Raw genomic sequence first — 25,742 nt, forward strand, 5'->3', positions numbered from 1 at the left:
GCGTAGATGTTTATTATGGTTATGTCTTCATGATGTATCGTCCCCTTAATCATTATATAGTGTCCTTCTTTGTCTTTTATGGTGGATTTTGTTTTCAAGTCTATTTTATCGGAGATTAGTATTGCCACTCCTGTTCTTTTTTGGTAGTTGTTAGCTTGATATATTTTTTCCATCCTTTGATTTTTAACAGATTCACATCTTAGTTTGTAAGGTGTCTCTCTTGTAGACAGCATATTGATGGATACAGTTTTTTTTTAATCCATTCTGTCACTCTCTGTCTCTTTAAAGGTGCATTGAGTCTATTTACATTTAGTGTAATTATTGATAGATGTGAGTTTATTGCTGTCATTTTGTAGTGCTTTTTTCTTGTGGTGCTGACGTTTTCTTTGTTCTTCATATGCTTCTGTACTGAATTCCTTTTTTTGTGGATTTTTTTTCATTTCTTTTGTTTTTGTAGGTTTTATTTTTACTGAGACTATGTTTTTCCTCTTTATTTTTATGGGTATGTTTGTTAACTTTCTATGTGTTTTCCGTGAAATTTACCCTTATCTTCCTAAGTTTGTAGCAGTCTATTATGACTTGGTATCTCCTTGCCTTCCTCTCCACTAGAAGGTTCTATACCTACACTGTTTATTCCCTCTTTTATTGTTCTGATGTTGTTGTCATTTACAGATTAACTGCTCTGATTTCTTGTTGTATTTCTTTTGGTTTTGGATGGTCTTTGAGAGTTCATTTCCTAGACTGGTGTCTGGCTGGTATGATCCTGTGTCCTAGATTCAGCCTGTAAGCTGAAGTTGTTTGTTCTCAGATTGAAGGACTCCCTTTAATAACTCTTATAAGTTTGGTTTGCGTTTTACATATTCCCTTAATTTCTGTTTATCTGGAAATGTACTAATTTCACCATCATATTTGAACAAGAATTTTGCAGGATATATTATTCTTGGCTGGCAATTTTTTTTTCAAGGTTTTATATATGTCATCCCATTGCCTGCTTGCCTGCATGGTTTCTGCCAAATAATCTGAGCTTAGTCTTATTGTTTCTCCTCTGTATGTGGTTTCTTGTTTTTCTCAAACTGCTGTCAGGATTCTTTGTTTGTCTTTGGTTTTGGTGAGTGTGATTATGATATGCCTTGGTAATTTTCTTTTGGAGTCTACCCTATATGGGGTTCATTGAGCTTCTTGGATGGCCAGCTTTTCATCTTTCATGATATTGGGGAAGTTTTCTGTCAGAAATTCTTCAGTGATCCTCTCTGTGTTTTCTGTTTTCTACCCCTGTTCTGGAACTCCAATCACTCGAAATTTTTGCTTTTGTTTGTATCCCACATAATTCTCAGTATCTCTTCATTTTTCTTTGTTCTTTGTTCTGAGTTTTCCTAAAACATAGTTGTATCCAAGTGTTTGTCTTCCATTCCGCTGATCCTGTCTTCCACTGTTTTAAATCTGCTCCTCAGTCCTTCTGTGACACTCCATTTCTGAAATCTTACTGTTTATCTTTTGGATTTCTAATTTTTTTTTTGTATAATTTCTCGTTGTGAATTCATTTTGGCATTTTGTTCCTGCATTATTTTCCTGAATTCTTCCATTTATTTTTCTGTATTTTCCATGAATTTGTCTGCCTTTTCCATGAATTTGTCTATTTTTTCCTCATTTTTGTCTGCTTTTTGCTTCAACTCTTGGATAATTCTGTATATTAGAGATTTGAATTCTCTATCAGGTAGTTCTAGTGCCTTTTCTTCCACAGGAAAGTCATCTGGTGTTTTATTTTGGATGCCTACTGGAACCATCCTGTCCTGTTTTTGTAAATGTTTGGATATCGTGTGCTGTCTTTGGGGCATTCAGTAGTTATTTTTCTCATTTATTGATTGTAGATTTCTTTTTGTTCTTTTTTTTTTAATTTGGCTATGTGTTGAGCAGGTAACTGTGTGTTCTTTGTTGTTAGCTAGTCTGTGGGCACGATAATTTTTGCCTCCTTCTCCAATTGGCAGGGTCAGTTGTTCAGATATGGTACAGCATGGCTGGTCTATCTGAACAGGAGTTGCTTGGGTGGGTTGTTTGTAGCACTTACTTCAGCCACCAGGGAGGTTCAATAATCAATGCTGGGCAGGTTCCAGTAGGCCATGCCTGTGGTGCTTGGTGGTGTGATGTCAAGCGCACGTTGCAGGTAGGCCAGGTGCAGTGGGGAGATTGTTATGTGTGGAGCTAAGATGGATATAGTAGAGAGGAGAGAGGAACAGAAGCCAAAAACATACAAGCAAACTAGAAATAGTGCTGGGGATCTTGCCATTGGAGTGGAGAGATGAGAGACTATAAAGTGTAGAAAAACAAAAAGGGGAAGAAGAAAAATAAAAGAATGAATAAACAAAAATTAGAAATAAAATAGAACAGCAAAGCTCCCAGGGATCCCACTAGTGTGGCTACAAGGTCTGGGGAACTTGTTCCCAGGTGTTGAAGTATAGCCTGGCTAGAAGGTGTAGAGGTATTCAGCACCAGGTATTCAGGGGACAGGGAAAGAAGGAACATATAGAGAGATGAGAAAATGAGTAAAGAAGAAAAATACAAAGGGAAAAAAGAGGAAAAGAAATCAAAAACAAATTTAAAAAAATTAAGAACAAAAAAACAAAAAAAAAAAACCACTATAAAAGAAATGCCCTTAGGGATTCCTCTGTGCATCTGTGCCAGCTGAGGGGGTAGGTCCCAAGCCATGCAGCACTGCCTGGCCAGAACAGGGTCCCTACTCGATAAAAGGAAAAGAAAACAAACAAACAATTCAAAACAAGCAAAAGCCCTGGAATCCCACCAGCGTGTCAGCACAGACTGGGACGCAGTTCCACACCTGGATGGAGGTCCGCAGCCCCTTAGGAAGAGGCAAAGAAGGCTCACGGAGCCAGGTATTTGAGCAAAAGGAGGCGGAGGTGGTGAGAGGTAAGGAAGAAATCAAAAGAAGCAGAAAAAAGCAACACCAGCAGCCAACAAATGGTGCTCAGGGAGTTGGCCAGTGCTGGCTGGTGGAATCCAAGCAGCCAGTGCTTCCTGGCCGAGACTGTGGCCGTGGGGAGCAGAGGAGGCTGAGTGGGGGTGAAGAAGGGTGAGGGGTGGGAAAGTCTATATCGCCAGTTACCCCTTGTTCTGTCTCCTGTTGGAAGCTCTGTGAAGCTGGTTTCTGGTACCCCCTATTTGCTGGTCTCTGATAGGAGTCCAAGATGGCAGATCCACACTGTGTTAGCTGATAGGGGACCTCTGTATGAACCTCTTCTTGCTCTCCGTTCTCCGTCAGTTTCTCACTCCATTTGGTGCTTGACTGAGTTCTTTATCTCTTCATTTGATGTTTCAGGATTTCAGGATTGCTGTTTTCTTTGTTTGGCTTAGTTTTTCAGATCTTTGCTTTGGAGAGACAACATGGTGCTTCTGCCTAGAACGCCGTTTTGCTGGAAGTCTCTTTTCATACTATATTAAGGTTAAATTTTAATTCTGAGTCATTTCTATTGTTAATTGTTTAGTATCTGTCTTAGGTTAGGTTTTCTAGAGAAGCAAAACCAGTAAAGCGTATATATATATATATAGAGAGAGAGATTTATATCAAAGAATCGGCTCACTCAGTTGTAGAGGCTGAAACATCCCAAGTCCATGGATTAGGGTAGAGGCTTCTCCCGACTGATTCAGTTAACCACAGGGGTTGATGAACCCAAGATATGCAGGCAGGAGAGCAGGGATCTGCTCACAGATTGTGAAGATTGCCAAATCCCAAAATCAGCAGATAAGCTGCTAGCTCAAGTCCCAAGAACCGGAGGTCAGATGAACAGGAAGGAGGCAGCTGCAGAATCCAGAGAGAGCAAAAAGCCAGAATATCTGCTTATATTCGGATGCAGGTCACACCCCAAGGAAACTCCCTTTCAACAGATTAGCTACTTATAGCAGATCCCATCATGGGAGTGATCACATATAAACACTGAAAAACATGGTCCAGCCAAGTTGACACAGAATCTTAACCATCACAGTATCATAATCCTAATTTTCAATGTAGCAGACATTATATTTCCATCCGTGTGTTGTCTTATGTTTTGGATATGAATTCGATTCATGAAATCAAATGATGTGTGTATGAATGAGACACAACTGAGATTCATGTAGTAGAGATGATACTGGCCAAAAGCTATTTAACAAATGGATTTCAGAAGGTAACTGACAGTTGATTTCCCAGACTTTCTTTCTTTTAAACAGAATTGTTTTAAATCATTGATTAGGGATATGTATCAAGTTCTATTTAAGGTTCAAAAGATTTAGTTTACAATGACTATACTTTTGGAAACTTCTTACTCCTTGCTTCCATGATAGGAGGTGCCAGTCCTCTTGCAAGGAGCTCTTTGAGAATCTCAACCATTTTTGTCTCTGCCCCCATTGCAGAGAAGAACTCTTTCAAAATCATGCAGCAACAGTGTCCATGTGTCCTGATGAATTGGCAGGAGTACAGGTCTCTAAGACACACTAAAGATGATCAAGCGTCTCAGAAAATGAGTTGGAATCAATGAATTTGCCTAAAGTGTAGTCTTAGAACACTTAAGTTGACAGGAACTGTAAAGATAATTTAGCCAAACTCTGCCACTTAACAGGTGAAATAATTGAGAGTTTTCATGGAAGGCTGCATGCCATTTGGTTAATGAGCTGAAAGCTGAGCCAACAGGTGTACCTTGGAACTTCTGATTCAAAGTTTTGGTCTCTTTCTAATAAACTGCATTGCTGGAAATTATGTCATGGTCAGTGATGCACTAAATAAAACCTGTTTTCTCTTGACTCCCAATAAGCCATTGCAGTGTGATAGGTTTCCTTTATATATGGCCTTTCTGGTTAATAGTTAGTAGTTCTGCCAGGATGATTTGCTAGGCCACAATCTTGCAAAGAGATTGGGCAGTTTACTATGCAAATGAGGTGACTGTGGCCTATCTAGGGGATTGATGAGTTTTGCCATCTTGCTAAGCTTAAAGGGGCTAATCCCACAGAGGTTGAGGGGGGACCACACTAGCATCAAGAAGAAGAAATTGGAGTAGAGCATGTCATTCAGACCCAAGGTTCCTGTGCTGAGTATCTCCTAGATCCAGAAAACAGAGAGAGTTGTAACAGTGGAGACAGCATGAAACAGTGTAAGACTGTATGAGCAGTGAGAACCAGGAGACCAATGGGAGATGGCTGCAGTGGGCTCGCCATCTCATGGAGTGAAAAAGCTGAGCACCTTCAGGCTTCTTGGCAGAGTGAGGTGCCTTCAGTCACTTGATGGGAGAGTCAAAAGAACTATAATACTTGTCCTAGTGGGGCCAGAGGCAGAAGCCAAGCCTGAGAGGGTCCCAGCTGACTTTAAAGACTAGAGCAGGCCCAGCCTGCAGGCACAGATGAGAAGTGCAGCCTGCCTGATGGAATGGCCAAGAAGGAGCTGAGAACTGTCTTGGCTGGAAGCCGTCCTGATTGAGAAAGTATATCCTGTCTCCTGACTTGTAGCCTGTTATTTCCCTCATAAACTGCATAACAATGAGTGTGGCCTGTAAGTTCTGTGTGGACATTGAAATGAATTATCAAACACAACAGAGAAGTAGGAAGAGCTGTAGGGAGGATAGCTAGTGTCAGAACTGGTAAAAAGTTTGGAGAGTGGCGATATGTCTGACCTCCACCTACAGGAATCAACTTTGTGCTGATGATTATGATTCTCTCTCCTCCTTGTGAAGTTAAAGGACTCTGATGCAAATAAAGTACAGTCATTAAAGGTATACATTAAAAGAGATCCAAGTAGACTATCACAGTGTTAATGCCTGGGGGACTCTTTCTTGTAAAGAAAATGGAAGAAGCGTGTTCAGATAACTTCCTTTAAAAGCACATGTATCTGATGCAGATCTTTCTTAAAATAAAGGTTTACTTAATATTTAAGGAGTTCTTTTAAAAACAAATGTTGTAATTCTTTTAAAGAATTGACATTTAAGAGTCTAACTAGAAGCACAAATGAAGGTAGAGACTTTCCATGAATGTAACTGGAATAAATTAAAAATTACAAAATTTAGGAAGAAATGTGCGCATATAGCCATATATAATTATTGATTATCATTGCTTTTAAAAAGTGTCACCCAAATAAAACTATGTGTTCCAATCAAGAAAGCTAATAGGCTTTAGTCTACTTTTTTTCTCATTTTTACATTTTTACATTTTGACATTTGTATATGATTCATGCCTTTGTGTTGACTGTGAAAATATGTATTTCTCTATAACATATATTTGATCATTTAATTCATATAAACGTAGACATTGATTTAGTCATTAATATAGTAAAATATAACCTGTGACTATGATTTAATCAACAAATTCTGAAAGAATTCCTATTACAGACAAAACGCAGTATTAGATCCTGTAGAAAAATAATCCATAATAAAAGAGTACTAACCTATTATTTTGATTTTCTTGAGATAACAATATGTAAGATGAAGTTAAATAATGGGATATATAGAATTAAATATTGCTGAAGTCACGGCATGTGATGTTTTCTTGGTAAACAATCTCTGTCCATGGACTTGTAGAGACTTTGCAGAGAGGGCTCTTTCAGGACAGGCATTCTTTACTATCTGAAACTCTGCTTCTCTCAGTACCCAATTGTTAGGTGAATATTTATTCAATGAAAGCTCTAGGTTCAGAGAAGTGATGGCTCACATTTTTGGATGGAGGGTCTCGATGGCTTCAAGGAAAAAGGGGTCTTGTGCTGGGACTTGGAAATTGGCTAGAACTTAACTGATACGAGGGAACCAACAAGAAGTAATTCAGGAAGGAAAAGATAAATGATAAAAAGCAGTTTGCAATACCTTGCATGGAATGGTGTTTGGAGCAGGGCTGTTCCAATATGGTGGGGCATAAGAAATTACATATTTGCTTAAAACTGTAGTTTACAAAACAAATCAATTTATATTTGGCAACCAAAGCCTGGAAATACTGTGAATGCCCGCAAGAGTATCTGCAGTTTATATTACAGTCTTCCCCTACTTGCTTGGAGTTTGTAGTTTCACCCGGTATTGTTAATTCTACGTTTTAAGATAAAAGCAATATAGGTTTTAAAATTTCATGAAAACACATTTTGTATTCTTTGAAATATTACACTATACTTTAAAAAGCTCTTAACTTCCAAGTAGAAGATGGATGATAGCTTACTGTTTAAAATTCCAAATTAGGTGCTAAATTCAAGCTAAGTATAAATTCTTAAGATATTTAAATTTGAGATTTGTTTATACACCAAAGTGTAAAGAAAATGCAGATTCATAACTACATTTAATTGATATACAGAAAATATAGCCAATGACTAGATTTAAACAGTATTGTCTTTTAATAATTTTTTTAGGAAGATAGTTTCCAAAGTCATATTTTGTAAAATGCAGGTGCTAGCTATCTAGGATCATATACTAGGGTGTGGGAAAAATATCTGAACTTATATCATCTTGTATGACTCATTGCTTTAAAATTTTATTTATGTTTTATAATTTATATAATTTACATATATAATTTGCATAATATATTTGCACATATATGTATCAGCACATATATATAAAGCACATATATATATCGACCTCTGCATTTCTTTACTTGTGTAGTCCATGCACAGTCAGTACAGTTTGGACATAAATGATTGATTGTTGTTAGGTTCCTAAAGAAAAAGAAGATGATCATATGTCTAAAATTTATAGTAAGATTTGAAGCCAATAATTATTTCTGTGTTTTGTTGGTAAGTAATCTCTGTGATCTGTAGAGACATTGAGAAGTGGTCTGTTTTAGGACATGCATTCTTTATTATCTATAACTCTTGCTCTCTCGGTGCTCAAAGTGAGCTCATAGTCCTTATTCTGTTTTCCAGAAAGCTGTCTAATAGTCAGGGGCAGTTTACCCATTATGTGAGTGAATATTAGCATTGGCCACAACAGAAGTGTGCTGAAAGAACTCTCAGAGCTATGTTTTAGTCCTGCAGACTTTGCCTGGACCGTCTTTCATGTCCCTTTGATGTCGAACAATCAGGCACCCTTGGTCTCTCGAGGGAAAGGCTCTCTCTCAACCTGGAAGTTGAGACAGAGCATTATTGTAATTGCCAGCTATTCCATTACACTTCTGGGAAAAAAATTGGCCCAGAATGTACTGTACATTGAAAAATGGCGAATCTTGTTCAGTTATTTCACACTGGGTTGTGGCATTATTTTGCACTTTCCTCTCTTCCCCATCGTATCTCAGACTCTCTTTACTCCGTCCCTCAGCCAGAATGACACTGTAAGCATAAGAGATTTTTCCAGGTGAAAAATGTAAAAAAATTATGTTCTATATTAAGGAAAATACGATAGACTTGTGCTGGAATATTTCCCATGAGCTTTCCTCTGGGGCCGATAGCTCAGCAAGCATTTAGTGATCTCCTGCTGGAACCACTCCCATAGAGGTGAGAGAACACTGTCCTTGCTTCTGACAGAGATTTTGGTCTTCTTAAAAAGACAGCATTGCCATTACAAATAGGCACAGACTGATATGAGTTTCGGGAAAGAGAGGTCTGGAGGCTAGACTGTATGAGTATATTCCCATTAACACCATGGAGCACCTTTTAAAGAAACAAACTCCTAACAGCCCCCATGGACATTTATATTCCAAAGATAAGCCTGCTATGACTTGCCTGAGATATTATGCTCCTGAAATGTTAAGGATAGACATGTATTCCTATGTACTCTGCTATTAAGAATGGCTCAGTAATTATTAAATGAAAAATGACATTTCCAATATATGTATTGTTGCTGTTGACTTTTTGGTGCAGAGTAAGAGCTAGATATTATATTCTACCTTAAAAGAATTTTCCTCAGTATCTTTGACAAATAGGAACATTGAGTGTATTTGCTGGAGAGAATATTTACACTTGTCTGGGTAAATGTTTTAACACCAACATGCTTCAAGAGTGACAAGATTCATAAAATGCTTCAGTGATTATTAAGGTGCCGGTTTAAAGCTATGAAGCATATGTTCTGAAGTCTTTATAGTCTATTTTCACAATTCCCAAAAATGTGCGAGGCAAAAGCATTAGACTGGGAGTGAAAAACCTTGGGTCTTAATCCGGGCTCTGTTTCTAACTAACTTTTAATTTAGGCAGTTCACTTCACCTCCTTATCCCGTTTCCTCATCTGTCCTCAGTGTGTGTGTGTGTGTGTGTGTGAGTGTGTGTGTGCGTATGTGTGTGTGCAAGTATGTATGTGTGTTGGGACTAGGGATGGTGAAATAGCAGATGTTAGAGTAGCTGTTATGTTTCAAAATTTCAAAATTATGTGGTGGAGAAAGAAAGTGGATTAGTGGTTACATAGGGCTGGGGGACTAAAGAGTTTCTTTTTGAGGTGACCAGTCTTCTAAGATTGATTATGGTGATGGTTGGACAACTCTGGAATAGATTAAAAATATTTAATTGTACACTTTTAATCCGTTAATTGTATGGTATGTCAAGTTTATCTTAATAAAGCCGCTATGATAATTGTATTATAAATAGTAAGTAAAACTGTCATTTCTTTAAATTCAGTACGTAAAATGTAAATAATCCTTACTCATCAAACATTTAGTGGATTTTATCTGATAGGTGTACTTTACTTGACATGGGTATCTGTTTTCCCTGCAGCTACCTTAAGTATTAAATTTCAGGTTAATCAGAGTGCATTTTTCCTCAGCTGTCAAATGTTATTGGTCAGGTTTCTCTATAAATAGGTCATAAAATTACAACCTATAAGCTAAGTACAATTTTCTTCTCTGTTTTGTCTTTCCCTTTTTCTTTCTTTCTTTTTTTTTTTTGGCATCTGAAGACAAAGACGGGTATCTGTTTGCTGCAGGATGGTAATCAGGAGCCTTTCAAAGTGCGCCTCCACCTGGCCAAGGACCTCCTGATGATCCAGGAGCAGGATGTGATTTGTGTGTCTGGTGAGCCTTTCTATTCTGGTGTAAGTAGCTTTTCCTCCTGCTGAAGTGTTGTGTGTGTTTTAATATAAATGTTTATTTACTGAAAACTCTTAATATGTTTTTGCTTTCAGTGCCTAGACAATCATCGTGCAAGTAATGTCTGTTTACATTATTGAGTAAGCAGTGGTTTTTTATAAATACTCATGCCTGAGTCTACACCAAATATTTAGGACCCATCTCCAGCAAGACATCTTATGGGCTCCTAGTTGACTTTGTGTGACTACAGTGATGCACATATTTTCTGATCACAAGAGACTATTTACATTAAGTACATGTGTTCCTTCCTCTTACATGGAGCACTAAAAGAGGTCTGTGCAGATAGTCTCCTGCTCTGGTCTTATATTTCATAGTATTGGTGCCAGTGCCCAGTTGTAGCCCATCTCTCAGTATCGTTGAAGCAGGAGGCTTTAGGTAAAGATCACCCAACTCGACGTGAACGTTTTCTTCAGGGGACTGTGCATGAGTAATCCTGTGGGCAGCCTTGATACAGTTATGTTCATGTGTTGCAGCAAGTTCTTCTAGCCAGTGCCCTAACCAGCTCACATATTATGCTGCTGCTAATCCAGCCTCAGAAAGAGCCATTAACTGTCACTCAAAACCAGTTGGTCAATTTACCAGCACCAAAGCACAGCTATGGGAGACATCCTTAGGTGAGGGTGGATTTCATAGGATAAAAAGATTCTCTCATAAAACAAAACAAGTTCTAGAGTTTATAATTCACTGTGAAATGACATCAAAGACAACATCCTAGCAGTGTTGCCATATGTGATCTCAGAAGAAAATTATGAAAAGGCATCAAACAGTGTGCACCCTTGATTCACCAGAAATCTGTAGCTATGTAGCATGAAGATTCAGTTTGTAGCTTATTCACAGACTTACCTGGGAGTGTTTTGTTGCTTGTGAACTATGCTGAACTTGAGGTTTCAATCACTTCCTCCTCACATCCATGGGAGACACACAAGGCCCTGAATCAGTAGGCCTTTGCTAACTGGAGATAATGAACATTTTGCAGACTGTTAACTATTCTTTTGTCATGGACCATTTAAATCATCCTAAATCATGGAAGTAGGTATCAAGGTTGATTGAACAGTTCCCATAGGATTGCCCTTTCTTCCCATTAGTTAATAAAAGAATAGAGGTAGATTTCTTTCTTCCTTTAAAAAAAAATTATTATTTTTTTCAGTGAAGAGATATTTTCAGTGGAGAAGTATGATTCATGTAACTCCCTGGAATAAATACATCACACAAGGTCCTAGATCAGTAGCATGTTATAATCTGTAAAATTCTGTAAACACAGAAGTGATGTTAAAGATTTTAAATGCTGTAATCAAAATAGCTAAAACACACAGACTTTGTCACTCACTCTAAGGAGATTGTACAAGTAAATAAAGCTCAGAATCCTGGAGAGAACTGGACAAAAGTACACAGTAAAGCCATATGATAGTGTCATCAAATGCAATAAAGCATTTGGCAAAATGCAACACCTGTTTATAAGAAATATAGCAAAATATGAATAGAGGTAAGCATCCATAATCTGATAAAAGGCATCTAAGGAATACCTTCAACTATCATCATAGTCAACATTGAGCATTTTCCCTGAGATTGAAAATAAGGCAGGGATGATAACTGGCTTCATTTCTCAACTTTGTTCTAGCTAGGACAAAAAGACAGGAAATGGACATAAACGGCATAACAATTGGAAAGAAAGAGATGAAACTGGCCTTAGTTGTAAATTTTATGGTGGTTTACACATAAAATCCTAAAGAATCTCAAAAAACAAACAAACAAAAACAAAAAATAACACACAAATCTAGCCAGGATGTTGAAAACAGAAACAATATTCAAAATGAATTACATTTCTATATTTCTACAACAACAAACAATTGGAAAATGAAATTAAAATGTCATTCACCATACATGAAAAAGCATAATACACTGAAAAATAAATTTAATGAAAGATGTGTAAGACCTCTACCCTGAAAACTACAAAACAGTGATGAAGGAAATGAAAATACATAGACAAGTAAATGGAGAGACATAACATGACCATGGCTTGAAGACTCAATATTGATAAGTTATCACTTCTCCCCACATTGACCTATATTTTCAATACAATACCAAAAATCCCAGAATGTTTTTGTAGATATTGACAAATCGATTATAAAATTTGCATAAATTTACAAAGGGCCTAGAAGAGCCAAGAGAAGGACATAGTTAGAAGGTTTATACCTCATGATGTCAGAACTTACTGTACACAGTGATATAATTTGATAAGCCTAGGCACATGAATCATATTATAAATTAGTTATAATTAATAATTAATTATAAAGTCCAGAAATAGATCCACATGTATATGGTCAATTGATTTTTGACAAAGGTACCAAATAAATTCAAAAAGTAAGAAACATCTTTTCAACAAATAGTGCTAGAACAATTCTATAAATGTATGGAAAAGACAAATTACCTCATACCAATGTCAACTTTTTTGAGATTGATCGTACACTAATATGTAAAACTAAAACAATAAAGCTTCTAGAAGAAAACATAGGAAAATAGTCCTGTGACTGTAGGGTAAGCAAATATTTCTTAGGGAAAAAAGTACTAATAAAATATAAAAAAAGAAAATGCTAAAATGAACTTCATCACAATTAAAATTGTTGCTTTAAAAATTAAAAAAAAAAAAAAAAAAACTTAAGCAAATGTAAAAGCAAGCCACAGACACACAAACCACAAGACAAAATCTTTGCCATATATTTGCTCGGCACAGAACTTATGTCCAAATTATATACAGATCAAAAATCAATAAGAAAAACAAACAATTCAAAAGAAACATTGACCAAAACTTGAAGAGATACTTCACAAAATGAAATACGCAAATGACTAAGAATATCATGAAAAGACGTTTTAATGCATCAGCCATCAGGGAAATGCAGATCTGATTAAAAACACAATAAGTAAAGCTTTACATCCACTAAAATGGCTTTTAAAAAGACTGTTGTCAATGATATGATTCACTTAGAATTCTCATGTATTTCAGTATAAACTTACCAATCACTTTGGAAAAATATTTGGCAGGTTCTCATGAAGTTAAACATAAGCCTACTCCATAACTCAGTAATCCTACTCCTTAGAATTTATCTACCAGGCACAAAAATATAAGTTTACAAAAAGACTTATATAAGAATATTCACAGACAAAGCCAAGTTGTGAACAGATAAATAGTGGTACATTAACAAAATATATTCTATTCAACAATAAAATGAGCTGTGTGTGTACATGCTGCAAAAGGGATTAATTGCAAAACTACTATGTTGTAAAAAGGAACCAGACGTAAAAAGTACATCAAACATGATTCCATTCGCATGAAGTTCAAGAGCAAGGAATGCTAATCTGTAATGTAAATCAGAACAGTTATCTGTGGAGGGGGCATGGGTATTGACTAGAGGGGGCTGAGGAATCTTCCTCAGGTCTTAAAAGTGTTCTGTTTTTTGATTGGGGTAATGGTTACGTAGGTCTGTACATGTGTCAAAACCGATCAAACTATACTTAATATCTAAGCATTCTGTTGCATATAAATTATAATGCAATTAAATAAGGAATATTGGAAAAGAAAACTTAGCATGGCCAAAATTATAACGGCAGTCTCAGAGCTTCCAACACTTATGAGTCCATCCCATCTGCACCTCACAGACCTCTTTCTCCCTCAAAAGTTTGCCCAAATTGCTCTTTAGGGCAGTTGGGAAAAATTCTCTTTACTTGAGTGAGGGCCCTTCCCCACAATCAGGGCTTTGCTTTACTCGTTTTTTCAATGGCTGATTCTCTACTGACTCTTGTGTCCCTGTCACTAGCTTGGTCTAGCCCAAGTGTTGATCGTGAATGTGCCACAGCCACTGCTGAGTGATCTCTGGTGGTGGGGGTGGGATGGGGGGGCGTGTCCCAACCTTGACCTGATGCCTTCTGAAGTTGCTGGTGTCTGCTGATAGGCTGATTTTGACCCTAGAGGCAGGCATAGGCATCTCTGTCCCTTTACAGAACTGACCCTGGAAGGGAAGCCTCGACAATATTTGTCCCACTGCTGGCAAAGCCTATCCCCTGCCTTTCCAATATCTCTTTCATTATTGGGCCAAATGACTTTAGCTAGGGAAGCATCTGGTGGCACCTCTTCCCTAGAGAAACTCTGTGTCCCCTCACAAGGTAACTGGAATCATGAGACCCTATTCTAGCCCCAGGAAATCGGTGTGGATGGGAACTCCCTGTGTCTGCTTTTGTAACCCTCAGATAAACGCCCATGAACAACTTTGAACTGGAAAACAGACCCTTTACAATGGAACACTTCTGTTTTCAACAGTGTGCTCTCTCTACAATGAAATCTTAAATTTTCACTTAATTTTAGGATGAGTTTGAGGGACCGGGGGATTTAGGCAAAGACCATCATCAAACACATGAGAGCAGAAGGTCATCTCTGTGTATTTGAACAAAAATCATGCTGCCACTCAATCAACTAGCATTAGTTGAAAAGTCAGGAGAAGGTTTTCAGGGCAAGGTAGGTGTTGACATTTTATGGAGGAGGTGAGCTGTGAAGCACTGGCTAAAAATGGGAAAATGGACAAGGGCAGGGCAGCTCATACAAGTTTATAAACAGAAGGTCTACTTTTGAGGGAACTGAAGCTCAATTCTATGACAAAATTCTGGGGTTTGGTAGAACACAACATTCCCGGCACCACTACAGCATGTATTTATATTCCCAGGTCTCTTTGCCGTGCACCGAGGGCTGTTTCAGGGGTTGATATGTTTCTTCCTGGCTCTGCCCCAGCTCAGGCTGAGGGAAAGCCTCAGGCACAGAGCCACAGGCAGCAGGATGACCTGAGGCAGGCCCAGGACAGTGAGTGCCAAGGAAGTGGGGATTCCCTGTGGGAATCTCCACATCAGAGCTTTTTGCGGGAGGGGGCTCAGTGACTGGAATTAACCTCCTAACCATAGAGGGGTAAACCTGGGGGTGAGAAGGATAAAAGCTTATTCAGAGGCACAGACATAGGACTGAAGAGGGTGGAGAATTTGAGTCAGGTGAAATGTGAGTGTCTGGAGATCAAGGACTGGCAGACCACCCAACACCCAGCCCTCCTTACTCTGGAGTCATGGACATAACACAGAAAGTCATTGGTAGCAGAAGTCCAGATTTGGAGAATTAATGATAGGTATGAGAAAGCAGGGAACGAGGACTGAAGTGGCAAAGGGACACCTAGGAAAAGACTCTCCTTCCTGAATTGGCTTCAGGAGTTAGAGAGAGCAGCATAGTATGGACAGTGATGGAGGCAGGGGTCAGTGCAAGACATCACATCCTGATAGATTTTATTAGCAAACTTGTGGAACTCAGTTCTGGGGAATGCCATTGGGATGCACCTAATAATGAAGGTAACTCAATAATAACCCCCACCTGATAGGGACTTAAACCTGCTTCAGGGATCCCTGCCTAGAGGCCAGGGAGTTTTGAGAGAGGGAAAAATCCAGAAGGGGTGAGGAGCTGGGCTGAAGGAAGACATACATGATATTTTTAGCGTAGTTATGTGTTGGAAATCTTGTAAAATATTGATCCTTTAGAAAAGTTTACAAAATTCTCACTGACTAGAGCCATGATTCAGAAGAGGATGTGAAACAAGGGATATCACTGCTGATGTCAGATGGTTCTTGGCTGAAAGCAGAGAATACCAGAAATACATTTACTTGTGTTTTATTGACTCTGCAAAGACATTCGACTGTGTGAATCATAACAAGTTTTGGTTAACATTTCGAAAAATGGAAATTCCAGAACACTGAACTGTGCTCATGGGGAAACTCTATATAGACCAACAGCAGTGGTTCCAACAGAGCAAGGAGATGCTGTGTGGTTTAAAATCAGGAAAGGTGTGTGTCAGGGTTGTACCCTTTCACCATACTTATTCAGTCTGTATGGTGAGCAAATAATCTGAAAAGGTGGACTATATGAAGAAGAATGTGACATCAGAATTAGAGGAAGGCTCATTGACAAACTGTGATATGCAGATGACACAACCTTACTTGCTGAAAGCAAAGAGGACTTGAAGCACTTGTTAATGAAAATAAAGACCGCAGCTTTCAGTATGGATTACACCTCAACATAAAGAAAACAAAAATCCTCACTACTAGACCAATAAGCAACATCATGATAAAGGAGAAAATATTGAAGTTGTCAAGTATTTCATTTTACTTGGATTCATAATCAACACCCATGGAAGCAGCAGTCTAGAAATCAAACTACATATTGCATTGGGGAAATCTGCTGCAAAAGACCTGTATAAATCATTAAAAAGCAAAGATGTCACTTTAAGGACTAAGGTGCACCTAACCCAAGCCATGGTGTTTTTCATCACCTCATATGTCATGCAGAAGATGGACAATGAATAAGGAAGACAAAAGAAGAATTGATGCCTTTGAACTATGGCATTGTCAAAGAATATTGAATATACCATGGACTGCCAGAAGAATGAACAAATTTGTCTTGGAAGAAATACAGCCACAATGCTCATTAGAAGTGAGGATAATGAGACTTCGTCTCACATACTTTGGACATGTTATCAGGAAGAACCAATACCTGGAGAAGGACATCATGCTTGGTAAATTAGAGGGTTATCAAAAAATTGGAAGACCCTCAAAGAAATGGATTGACACTGCGGTTACAAGGATGTGCTCAAACATAGCAACAATTGAGAGGATGGCAGGCGACTGGACAGTATTTTGTTCTGTTGTACATAGGGTCCCTATGAGTGGAAACCGACTCCACAGAACCTAACAACAACAACAAAAAACAACAGAGCCATTGATATCAAATACATTTACATGAGTTCCAGCAGGTAACAGTCTGGATTTTTGTGCTAGGGCTTTGTATTAACTGCTTTTTAAGAACATTGTATAAATTGTTAAGATTATATGATTGAAGTATTAGCATTGAGTTCATACCAGATAAGACCTTTTCCCTCTGTGGTAATTTGAAAAAAGTAGCAAAATGCAGACAGTGATTATCTGAGATCTTTTAGCTGCAGATTGTACAGAGTCACATGTACAGGTAACAGTTGTCAGACAGTTTAAGTGTCAGTTAACATAAAAGAAAACCATCAACCTTCCTTGGTGCCCAGAATCAAACACTGGTCCTCTCCACTCCTGATTGATTTACACTGCAAGTCAGACAGAGTCATGGTTATCTCAGTAATACGATATAACCTCTTCAAGCCTGCCCTGAAGGAAAATTAAGTTTAGCCTATGCAATCTTGAATCTTGACAAAATATTTTTAGAAGGCCAATGTGCTTAAAATTAATACAAGACAGATTTATATTTCATCAAAATAGACACCAGTTTCAAAGGCGATGCAAGTTAAAGATAATAAAATCTTGAAGATTAAATTCCACACGTGGCAGAAATACCAGCTAGATCTCTTCAGTAGAATCTGTACTCAACAGAATTCAATTGGACATTGCTGGAGTTTAGAATAAACAATTCAAAACAAAGTCATTTAATTGCCCCTATAGGAGAACATGGGCAGTTAATCCCATTAGATGTAACCATTGTTTCCTGAAGGTAACATCAAAAGAAAGTCACATCTACCTTCAACACTGGAGCTGGTGTTAACTCCCACATAGAATATGACATGATACAGGACCACATTCTGAGAGCTCTGTTATCAGTGGCAGATTTAATCATGAGAGAGATTGTATCGGAAATAGACAGTGCTTTTACTGGTGACAGATTCTCATTAGGTCATCAGAAGGCCTGCTGTGTGTAGCCTTAGATATAAAGTGCGATGTATACAGCGATTCCTTTAAATCCATCAATCTAGAAATCAAAATCTGTGTACACACACACACACACATACGGGTGAGTGCACATGCACACACATGCACACACACACACAGGCACACACAGTGGATATATTTTTTAAAAGTATTAAAAGTAGGGAGGTGGGACGAAGAGAGCAGAGTATTCAGATGCTTCCTGGTGGTCCCACTTACAACAAATACCTGAAAGAACAAGTGAATTGTTTATATATGACAGTCTAGGAGCCTTGAATATCAAAGGCAAAGTTGAGGAATAGGACTTAGAAGCAGGGGGAGGGAGAGACAGTTCAGAAACAGCAAAGAGTTGCCAGACTTGACCTTGCTAGCAGTGGCACCCTACAGGCTGAATTGACTAAAGCGCATGGGGTGAGGCAAGTAGTGGCGCTCGGGATGCATTTGCCACATTGGGAGAGACAGAGGGGCAGAGAATCTGCTCGACCCCCCAGAATCAGCCAGAAAACGGAGCTCAGTCAGCGAAAGATAAGTACGAGCGTCTAATCTACCATGCATATTAAAAAAAAAAAAGAAAAAAACTTGGGAAATACTTCTCCCCCATTTACCTGCCCCATCATCACTCTGCTGTGGGTCCCGGTCTGGCTTCAGTGATTGTTGTGCCTCTTGGGCAAGAAGTAGGACGCTTTGCATGTTCTGAGCCATTCCCCCAGCTTTGGAGAAGGAGCAAATTAACAAACAGAAAAAAAATAATCTGCCAGCTCCCGTAAATTTGGAACTCAGGACAAGCACAGCCCCTTTGCTTAGGCACAGGCATAAGGGGTCCAAGGACTTTGAATACTTTCACCCTTGCATAGACCTGTGTGGGCCCTTTTCAACAGCATAGGCCCTCATTAGCACAGTACAACAGGGTATATACCTGAAGACTATGTTCATCTATATCTGCTATAAGAGAAGTGGCAGATTCATGATATTTGACACCACCCACCCCATTAAGCAGGGTCCTCACCTACCCATATTAGGGGCTTGAGGACTGGCGACTCCACCCACTCCACCAAGCCACCCATGACAGGGATACAAGAATAAGTGGTGACTCTCAGTCCTTCCAGCCAACAGCACTGGATGCCCATAGTCCGGCTGCAAAACCTGACTACCTATGTGACCTAAAGAACAAGGACACACTTGTCACCCAGACACCTGGGCAACAGTTAGGCCCATGCTTTGATCAGCACATTACCCCCTACTGCAGGCAGATATCTGTGCCTGCTCCAATCACCCCTGCCTGTCTAGGACTGTAGGTGAGAGCCTGCAGCACACACTCGGTGAACAGACGACCTGGACACCTGAGCTGAATCTACACAAGAAAAGTAAATGGACTCCTGGGTGGACATACCTAGTAACAGCTCTAGCCACCTGGAGACAGGACCTGAGCACTTCAAAAGTGTCAATAATCAAACTAGCTCACATGACCAGCTTGTATGGGCATATCAACAAAACAAAACAAGAAGCTAGGACACAGTAAGCAAACATAAATAAATATAATAACATATTGATAGCTTGGAGACAACAGTCAATATCAGATCACATAAAGAGGCAGATCATGATGGCTTCAGCAAGCCACCAAAATGAAGAATCAAGAAACCTTCCAGAGGAAGAAAAGTTCCTGTAATTACTGGAGATAGAATTCAAAAGATTAATATACAGAAGTCTTCAAGAGATCAGGAAGGAGATCAGTAAAAATGCAGATGAAGCCAAGGAACACACAGACAAAGCAATAGAGGAACTTAAGAAGGTTATACAAGAGCATAATGACCAATTTAACAGGCTATTAGAACTATAGACAGACAGCAAACAGAAATACAAAGGTTAACAATAAAATTTCAGAATTAGACAACTCCATACAAAGTTATAGGAGCAGAAATGAGACAATGGAAATGAGAATTAGTGAGATTGAAGATAAAGCACTTGACACCAACTTACCTGAGTAAAAATCAAATAAAATAAATTTAAAAAATGAAGAAAGCATAAGAATTAGTGGGACTCTATCTAGAGGAATAATCTATGAGTGACTGGAGTACCAAAAATAGTGAGGTATAATAGAAAATTCGGAGAGAATTGTTGAAGATTTGTTGGCAGAAAACTTCCCTGATATCCTGAAAGATGAGAAGATATCTATCCAAAAAGATCATCAAACCCCACACAGGGTAGATCTCAAAAGAAAGTCGGCAAGACATATTATAATCAAACCTGTCCAAACCAAAGATAGAGAATTTTAAGAGCAGCTAGGGATAAAAGAAAAGTCATCTACAAAGGAGAGTCAATAAGACTGCTGACTACTCCGCAGAAATTATGCACACAATAAGACAATGGGATGACATATATAAAGCCATGAAGGAAAGAAAAATTCCCAGCTAAGAATTATATATCCAGAAAAATTGTCTCTCAAATATGATGGTGAAATTAGGGAATTACCAGATAGACAGAAATTTAGGGAATTTATAAAATCCAAACTAAAACTACAAGAAATACAAAGGGAGTCCTCTGGTTAGAAAATCAATAACAGCAGATAACAACCCAAGACTAGAACACAGGCAGAACAAGCAGATATCAACCCAGACAGAGAAGTCACAAAAATAAATCAAAGCAAAAAAAACTGAACATAGGGAAACAGAGATGTCAATTTGTAAAAGATGACAACATTAAAACAAAAAAAGAGGGACTAGATAATATAGTCACAGATCTTTCATATGGAGAGGAAGTCAAGGTGATATAAAGAAATAAAAGATTGGTTTAAACTTAGAAAAATAGGGGTAAATATTAAGGTAACCACAAAGGAAACTAACAGTTCTACATATCAAAATAAAAAACAAGAAAAATATAAACACTCAGCAAATACAAAATCAACAACAATGAAACAGATGAAAAGAAAATAATAAAGGAAAATAACCCAGCATAGAAAATTAAGTGGAAAAAAAAAACTGTCAGTGCCACAAAAGATACCAAAATGACAGCACTAAACTCATACCTATCAATAATTATGCTGAATGTAAATGCACCAATAAAGATACAGATACTGGCAGAATGGATTAAAAAACATGATCCATCTATATGCTGCCTACAAGAGACACATATTAGGCTTAAAGACAAACTAAAACTCAAAGGATGGAAAAAATATATCAAGCAAACAACATTCAAAAAAGAGCAGGAGTGGCAATATTAATCTCTGACTAAAAAGACTTTAAAACAAAATCCACCACAAATGATAAGGAAAGACACTATATAATGATTAAAGGGTCAATACATCAGGAGGACATAACTAAAATAAATATTTATGCACCCAATGACAAGGCTTCAAAATACATAAAACAAACTCTAACAGCATTGAAAAGAGACACAGAGAGCTCCACAATAATAGCAGGACAACTTCAAGACGCCAGTTTTGGTGAAGGACAGAATATCCAGAAAGAAGCTCAATAAAGATACAGAAGATCTAAATGCTACCAACTTGATCTCATAGACATATACAGAACACTCCACTCAACAGGAGCCAAGTATACTTTGTTTTCCAATGCACATGGAACATTCTCCAGAATAGAACACATATTAGGCCTCAAAGCAAGTCTTAACAGAATCCAGAAATATCTAAATACTAGAAAGCATCTTTTTTGCCCATAAAGTCATAAAAGTAGAAATCAATAACAGAAAAAACAAGGAAAAAAATCAAATACATGAAAACTGAACGACGCCTTGCTCAAAAACTACCGGCTTATAGAAGAAATCAAGGATGGAATACAGAAATTCAAAGATTCTAATCAGAATGAAAACACATCCTACCAGAACCTTTGGGACACAGCAAAAGCAGTGCTCAGGGGTCAGTTTATACAATAAATGCACACATCGAAAAAAGAAGAAAGGGTCAAAATCAAAACATTAACCCTACAACTTGAACAAGTAGAAAGAGAGTAGCAAAAGAAGCCCTCGGGCACCAGAAGAAAGGAAATAATAAAAATTAGAGCAGAATTAAATGAAATAGAGAATAGAAAACAATTGGAAGAGTTAACAAGACCAAAAGCTGGTTCTTTGAAAAGATCAATAAAATCAATAAACCATTGGCCAAACTGACAAAAGAAAAACAGCAGAGGAAGCAAATAACCCTAATATGAAATGAAATGGGTGATATCACAACAGATACAACTGAAATTAAAAGAATCAGAATACTATGAAAAATTATACTCTAACAAATTTAAAAAGCTAGAGGAAATGGACAAATTACGAGAAACACACTACCTACATAAACTAACACAAACAGAGGTGAAACAACTAAATATATCTATAACAAAAGAAGAGATTGAAAAGCTAATTTAAAAACTCCCAACAACAACAACAAAAAAGCCCTGGCCTAGGTGACTTCACTGCTGAATTCTACTAAACTTTCACAGAATAGTTAACACCACTACTACTAAAGGTATTTCAGAGCATAGAAAAGGATGGCATACTCCCAAACTCATTCTATTAAGCCAGCATAACCGTGATACCAAAACCAGGTAAAGACACCACAAAAAAAGAAAATTACAGACCAATATCCCTCATGGGCATTGATGCAAAAATTCTGAACAAAATTCTAGCCAATAGAATTCAGAAACATACCAAAAAAAAAATTCACCATGACCAAGTGGGATTCATAGGAGGTATGCAGGGGTGGTTCAACACTAGAAAAACAGTCAGTGTAATCCACCACGTAAATAAAACAAAAGACAGGAACCACATAATCTTATCAACTGATGTAAAAAAGGCATTTGAAAAACTTCCAACACCCATTCGGGATAAAAAGCCTCAGCAAAATAGGAATAGAAGGGAAATTCCTCAACATAATTAAGGGTATTTAAACAAAGCTAACAGCCAACATCATCCTAAATGAAGCATTCCCTTTGAGAACAGGAACCAGACAAGGATTCCCTTTATCACCACTCTTATTCGACATTGTGCTGGAGGTCCTAGCCAGAGAATTAGGCTAGAAAAAGAAATAAAGTGTATCCAGATTGTCAAGGAAGAAGTAAAAGTATCTCTATTTGCAGATGATATGATCTTATACAGAGAAAACCCAAAAGAATCCACAAGAAAACTACTGTAATAATAGAAGTTTTCAGCAAAGTATCAGGATACAAGATAAACATGCAAAAATCAGCTGAATTCCTCTACACCAACAAAGAGAACTTCCAAGAGGAAATCACCAAATCAATACCATTTACAATAGCCCCCAAGAAGATAAAATATTTAGGAATAAATCTAACCAGAGACATGAAAGACCTATATGAAGAAAACTACAAGACACTACTGCAAGAAACCAAAAGAGACATGCATAAGTGGAAAAATATACCTTGCTCATGGATAGGAAGACTCAACTTGTGAAAATGTCAATTCTACCCAAAATGATCTACAGATACAGTGCAATCCCCATCCAAATTCCAATGACTTTTTTTTGATGAAATGGAGAAATATATCACCAAATTCATAGGGAAAAGGAAGAGGACTTGGATAAGTAAAGCATTACTGAAGTAGAAGAACAAAGTAGGAGGCTTCACACTACCTGATTTTAAAACCTATTATACTGCCACGGTAGTCAAAACAGCCTGCTACTGGTACAACAACATATACATAGAGCAATGCAACAGAATTGAGAATCCAGACATAAATTCATCCACCTATGAGCAGCTGATATATCACAAAGGCCCAAAACCTGTTAAATGGGGAAAAGACAGTTTCTTTAGCAAATGGTGCTGGCATAACTGGATATCCATCTGCAAAAAACTGAAACAAGACCCATACCTCACACCATGCACAAAAACTAACTCTCAGTGGATCTAAGACCTAAATATAAAATCAAAAACGATAAAGATCATGGAAGAAAAAATCAGGGCAACACTAGGAGGAGCCCTAATACACGGCATAAACAGAATATAAAACATAACTAACAATGCACAAAAACCAGTAGAGAAACTAAATAACTGGGACAGCCTAAAAATCTAACACTTATGCTCATCAAAAGACTTCACCAAAAGAGTAAAAAGAAGACCTACAGACTGGGAAAAAATTTTTGACTAGGACATATCCTTTCAGCGTCTCATCTCTAAAATCTATAAGATACTGCAAAACCTCGATGATAAAAAGACAAATAACACAATTAAAAAATGGGCAAAGGATATGAATGGACACTTCACAAAAAGACATTCATGCAGCTACCAGATACATGAGGAAATGCTTATGATCATTAGCCATTAGAGAAATGAAAATCAAAGCTACAATGAGATACCATCTCACCCCAACGGGGCTAGCAAGAATCCAAAAAACACAAAATAATAAATGTTGGAGAGGTTGTGGAGTGACTGGAACACTTATACACTGCTGGTGGGAATGTAAAATGTTACAACCACTTTGGAAATCAATTTAGCACTTCCTTTAAAAGCTAGAAATAGAAGTACCATAGGATCCAGCAATCCCACTCCTTGGAATATATCCTAGAGAAATAAGAGCCATCACACAAATAGATATATGCACACCCATGTTCATTGTGTCACCATTCACAATAGCCAAAAGACGGAAACAACCTAGGTGCCCATCAATGGACAAATGGATAAACAAATTATGGTATATTCACACAATGGAATACTATGCAATGATAAACAGTGATGAATCCGTGAAACATTTCATAACATGAATGAATCTGGAAGGCATTATGCTGAGTGAAATTAGTCACTCGCAAAAGGACAAATATTGTATGAGACCACTATTATAAGAACTCAAGAAAAGGTTTAAACACCAAAGAGTACATTCTTTGATGGTTACGAAGGTGGAGAAGGAGGGAGAGGGGAATTCACTAACTAGATAGTAGACAAGAATTATGTTAGGTGAAGGGAAGGACAACACACAATAAAGGGGAAGGCAGCACCTCTGGACTGAACCAAAAGCCAAGAAGTTTCCTGAACACAACCAAACACTTCCAGGGACAGTGTAGCAGGGGTGGGGTTCTGGGAACCATGGTTTCAGGGGACATCTATGTCAATTGGTGTATCCAAGTTCATTAAGAAAATGTTCTGCATCCCACTTTGGTGAGTGGTGGCTGGGGTCTTAACAGCTGTCAAGTGTCCATCTAAGATGCATCAATTGGTCCCAACCCACCTGGAACAAAGAAAGGATGAAGAACACCAAAGACACAAGAAAATATTAACCCAAGACACAAAAGGGGCCATGTAAGCTAGAGACTACATCAGCCTGAAACCAGAAGAGCTAGATGGTGCCCGACTAGAACCAATGACCACACTGACAGGGAACACAACAAGAATCACTGATGGAGCAGGAGAATATTGGGGTGCAAAACTCAAATTCTAGTAAAAACACCAGACTTAAGGGTCTAACTGAGACTGGAGAAATCCCAGAAGGCATCACCCCCAGAATCTCTGTTAACCCAAAACTAAAACCATTCCCGAAGCCAACTCTTCAGAAAAAGAATAGACTGGACTGCTTCTTAGTTCAAGTAGATACAGGAGACTAAATGGGCAGCTCCTGTCCAGGGGTGAGATGAGAAGGCGGAAAGAGATAGGAGCTGGTTGAATGGACTCGGGAAATCTGGGATGGAAAGGAGGAACATGCGGTCACATTATAGGGGTAGCAACTAGGGTCACATAACAATGTGTGTATAAATTTTTGTATGAGAAACTAACTTGAGGTGTAAACTTTCACCTACAGCACAATTAAAAAAAGAAAGGTTTAAAAGTAGTCTTGTATGCCAACAATTACCTGTTTGAATATGTTATATAAGTTGAACTAATCTACAAAAATACATTTTATTTTCCCAAATCAATTTTAGATGTAATGTGGTCATTGGTAAATAAAATCGATAGAGGAGCTATTGGTTTAATCCTGACTTTTTTTACATTTGATTCTGTTTACGGCCAAGACATTTGGGA

At 38.0% G+C, this 25,742-nt stretch overlaps 1 protein-coding gene across 1 annotated transcript in view; it reads left to right on the forward strand.

Annotated features, from left to right (window-relative positions):
- Positions 1 to 25,742, forward strand: part of SNTG1 (syntrophin gamma 1) — a 664,017-nt gene that overhangs the window by 5,501 nt on the left and 632,774 nt on the right. The window contains exon 2 of the mRNA XM_004386583.2: positions 9,828 to 9,962. Within this exon, the coding sequence (XP_004386640.1) occupies positions 9,828 to 9,962 (135 nt within the window). The remainder of the gene's footprint in view (positions 1 to 9,827; positions 9,963 to 25,742) is intronic.

The sequence above is a fragment of the Trichechus manatus genome, unplaced genomic scaffold, assembly GCF_000243295.1.
Source record: "Trichechus manatus latirostris isolate Lorelei unplaced genomic scaffold, TriManLat1.0 scaffold00169, whole genome shotgun sequence".
In the NCBI taxonomy this organism is placed as follows: Eukaryota; Metazoa; Chordata; class Mammalia; order Sirenia; family Trichechidae; genus Trichechus; species Trichechus manatus.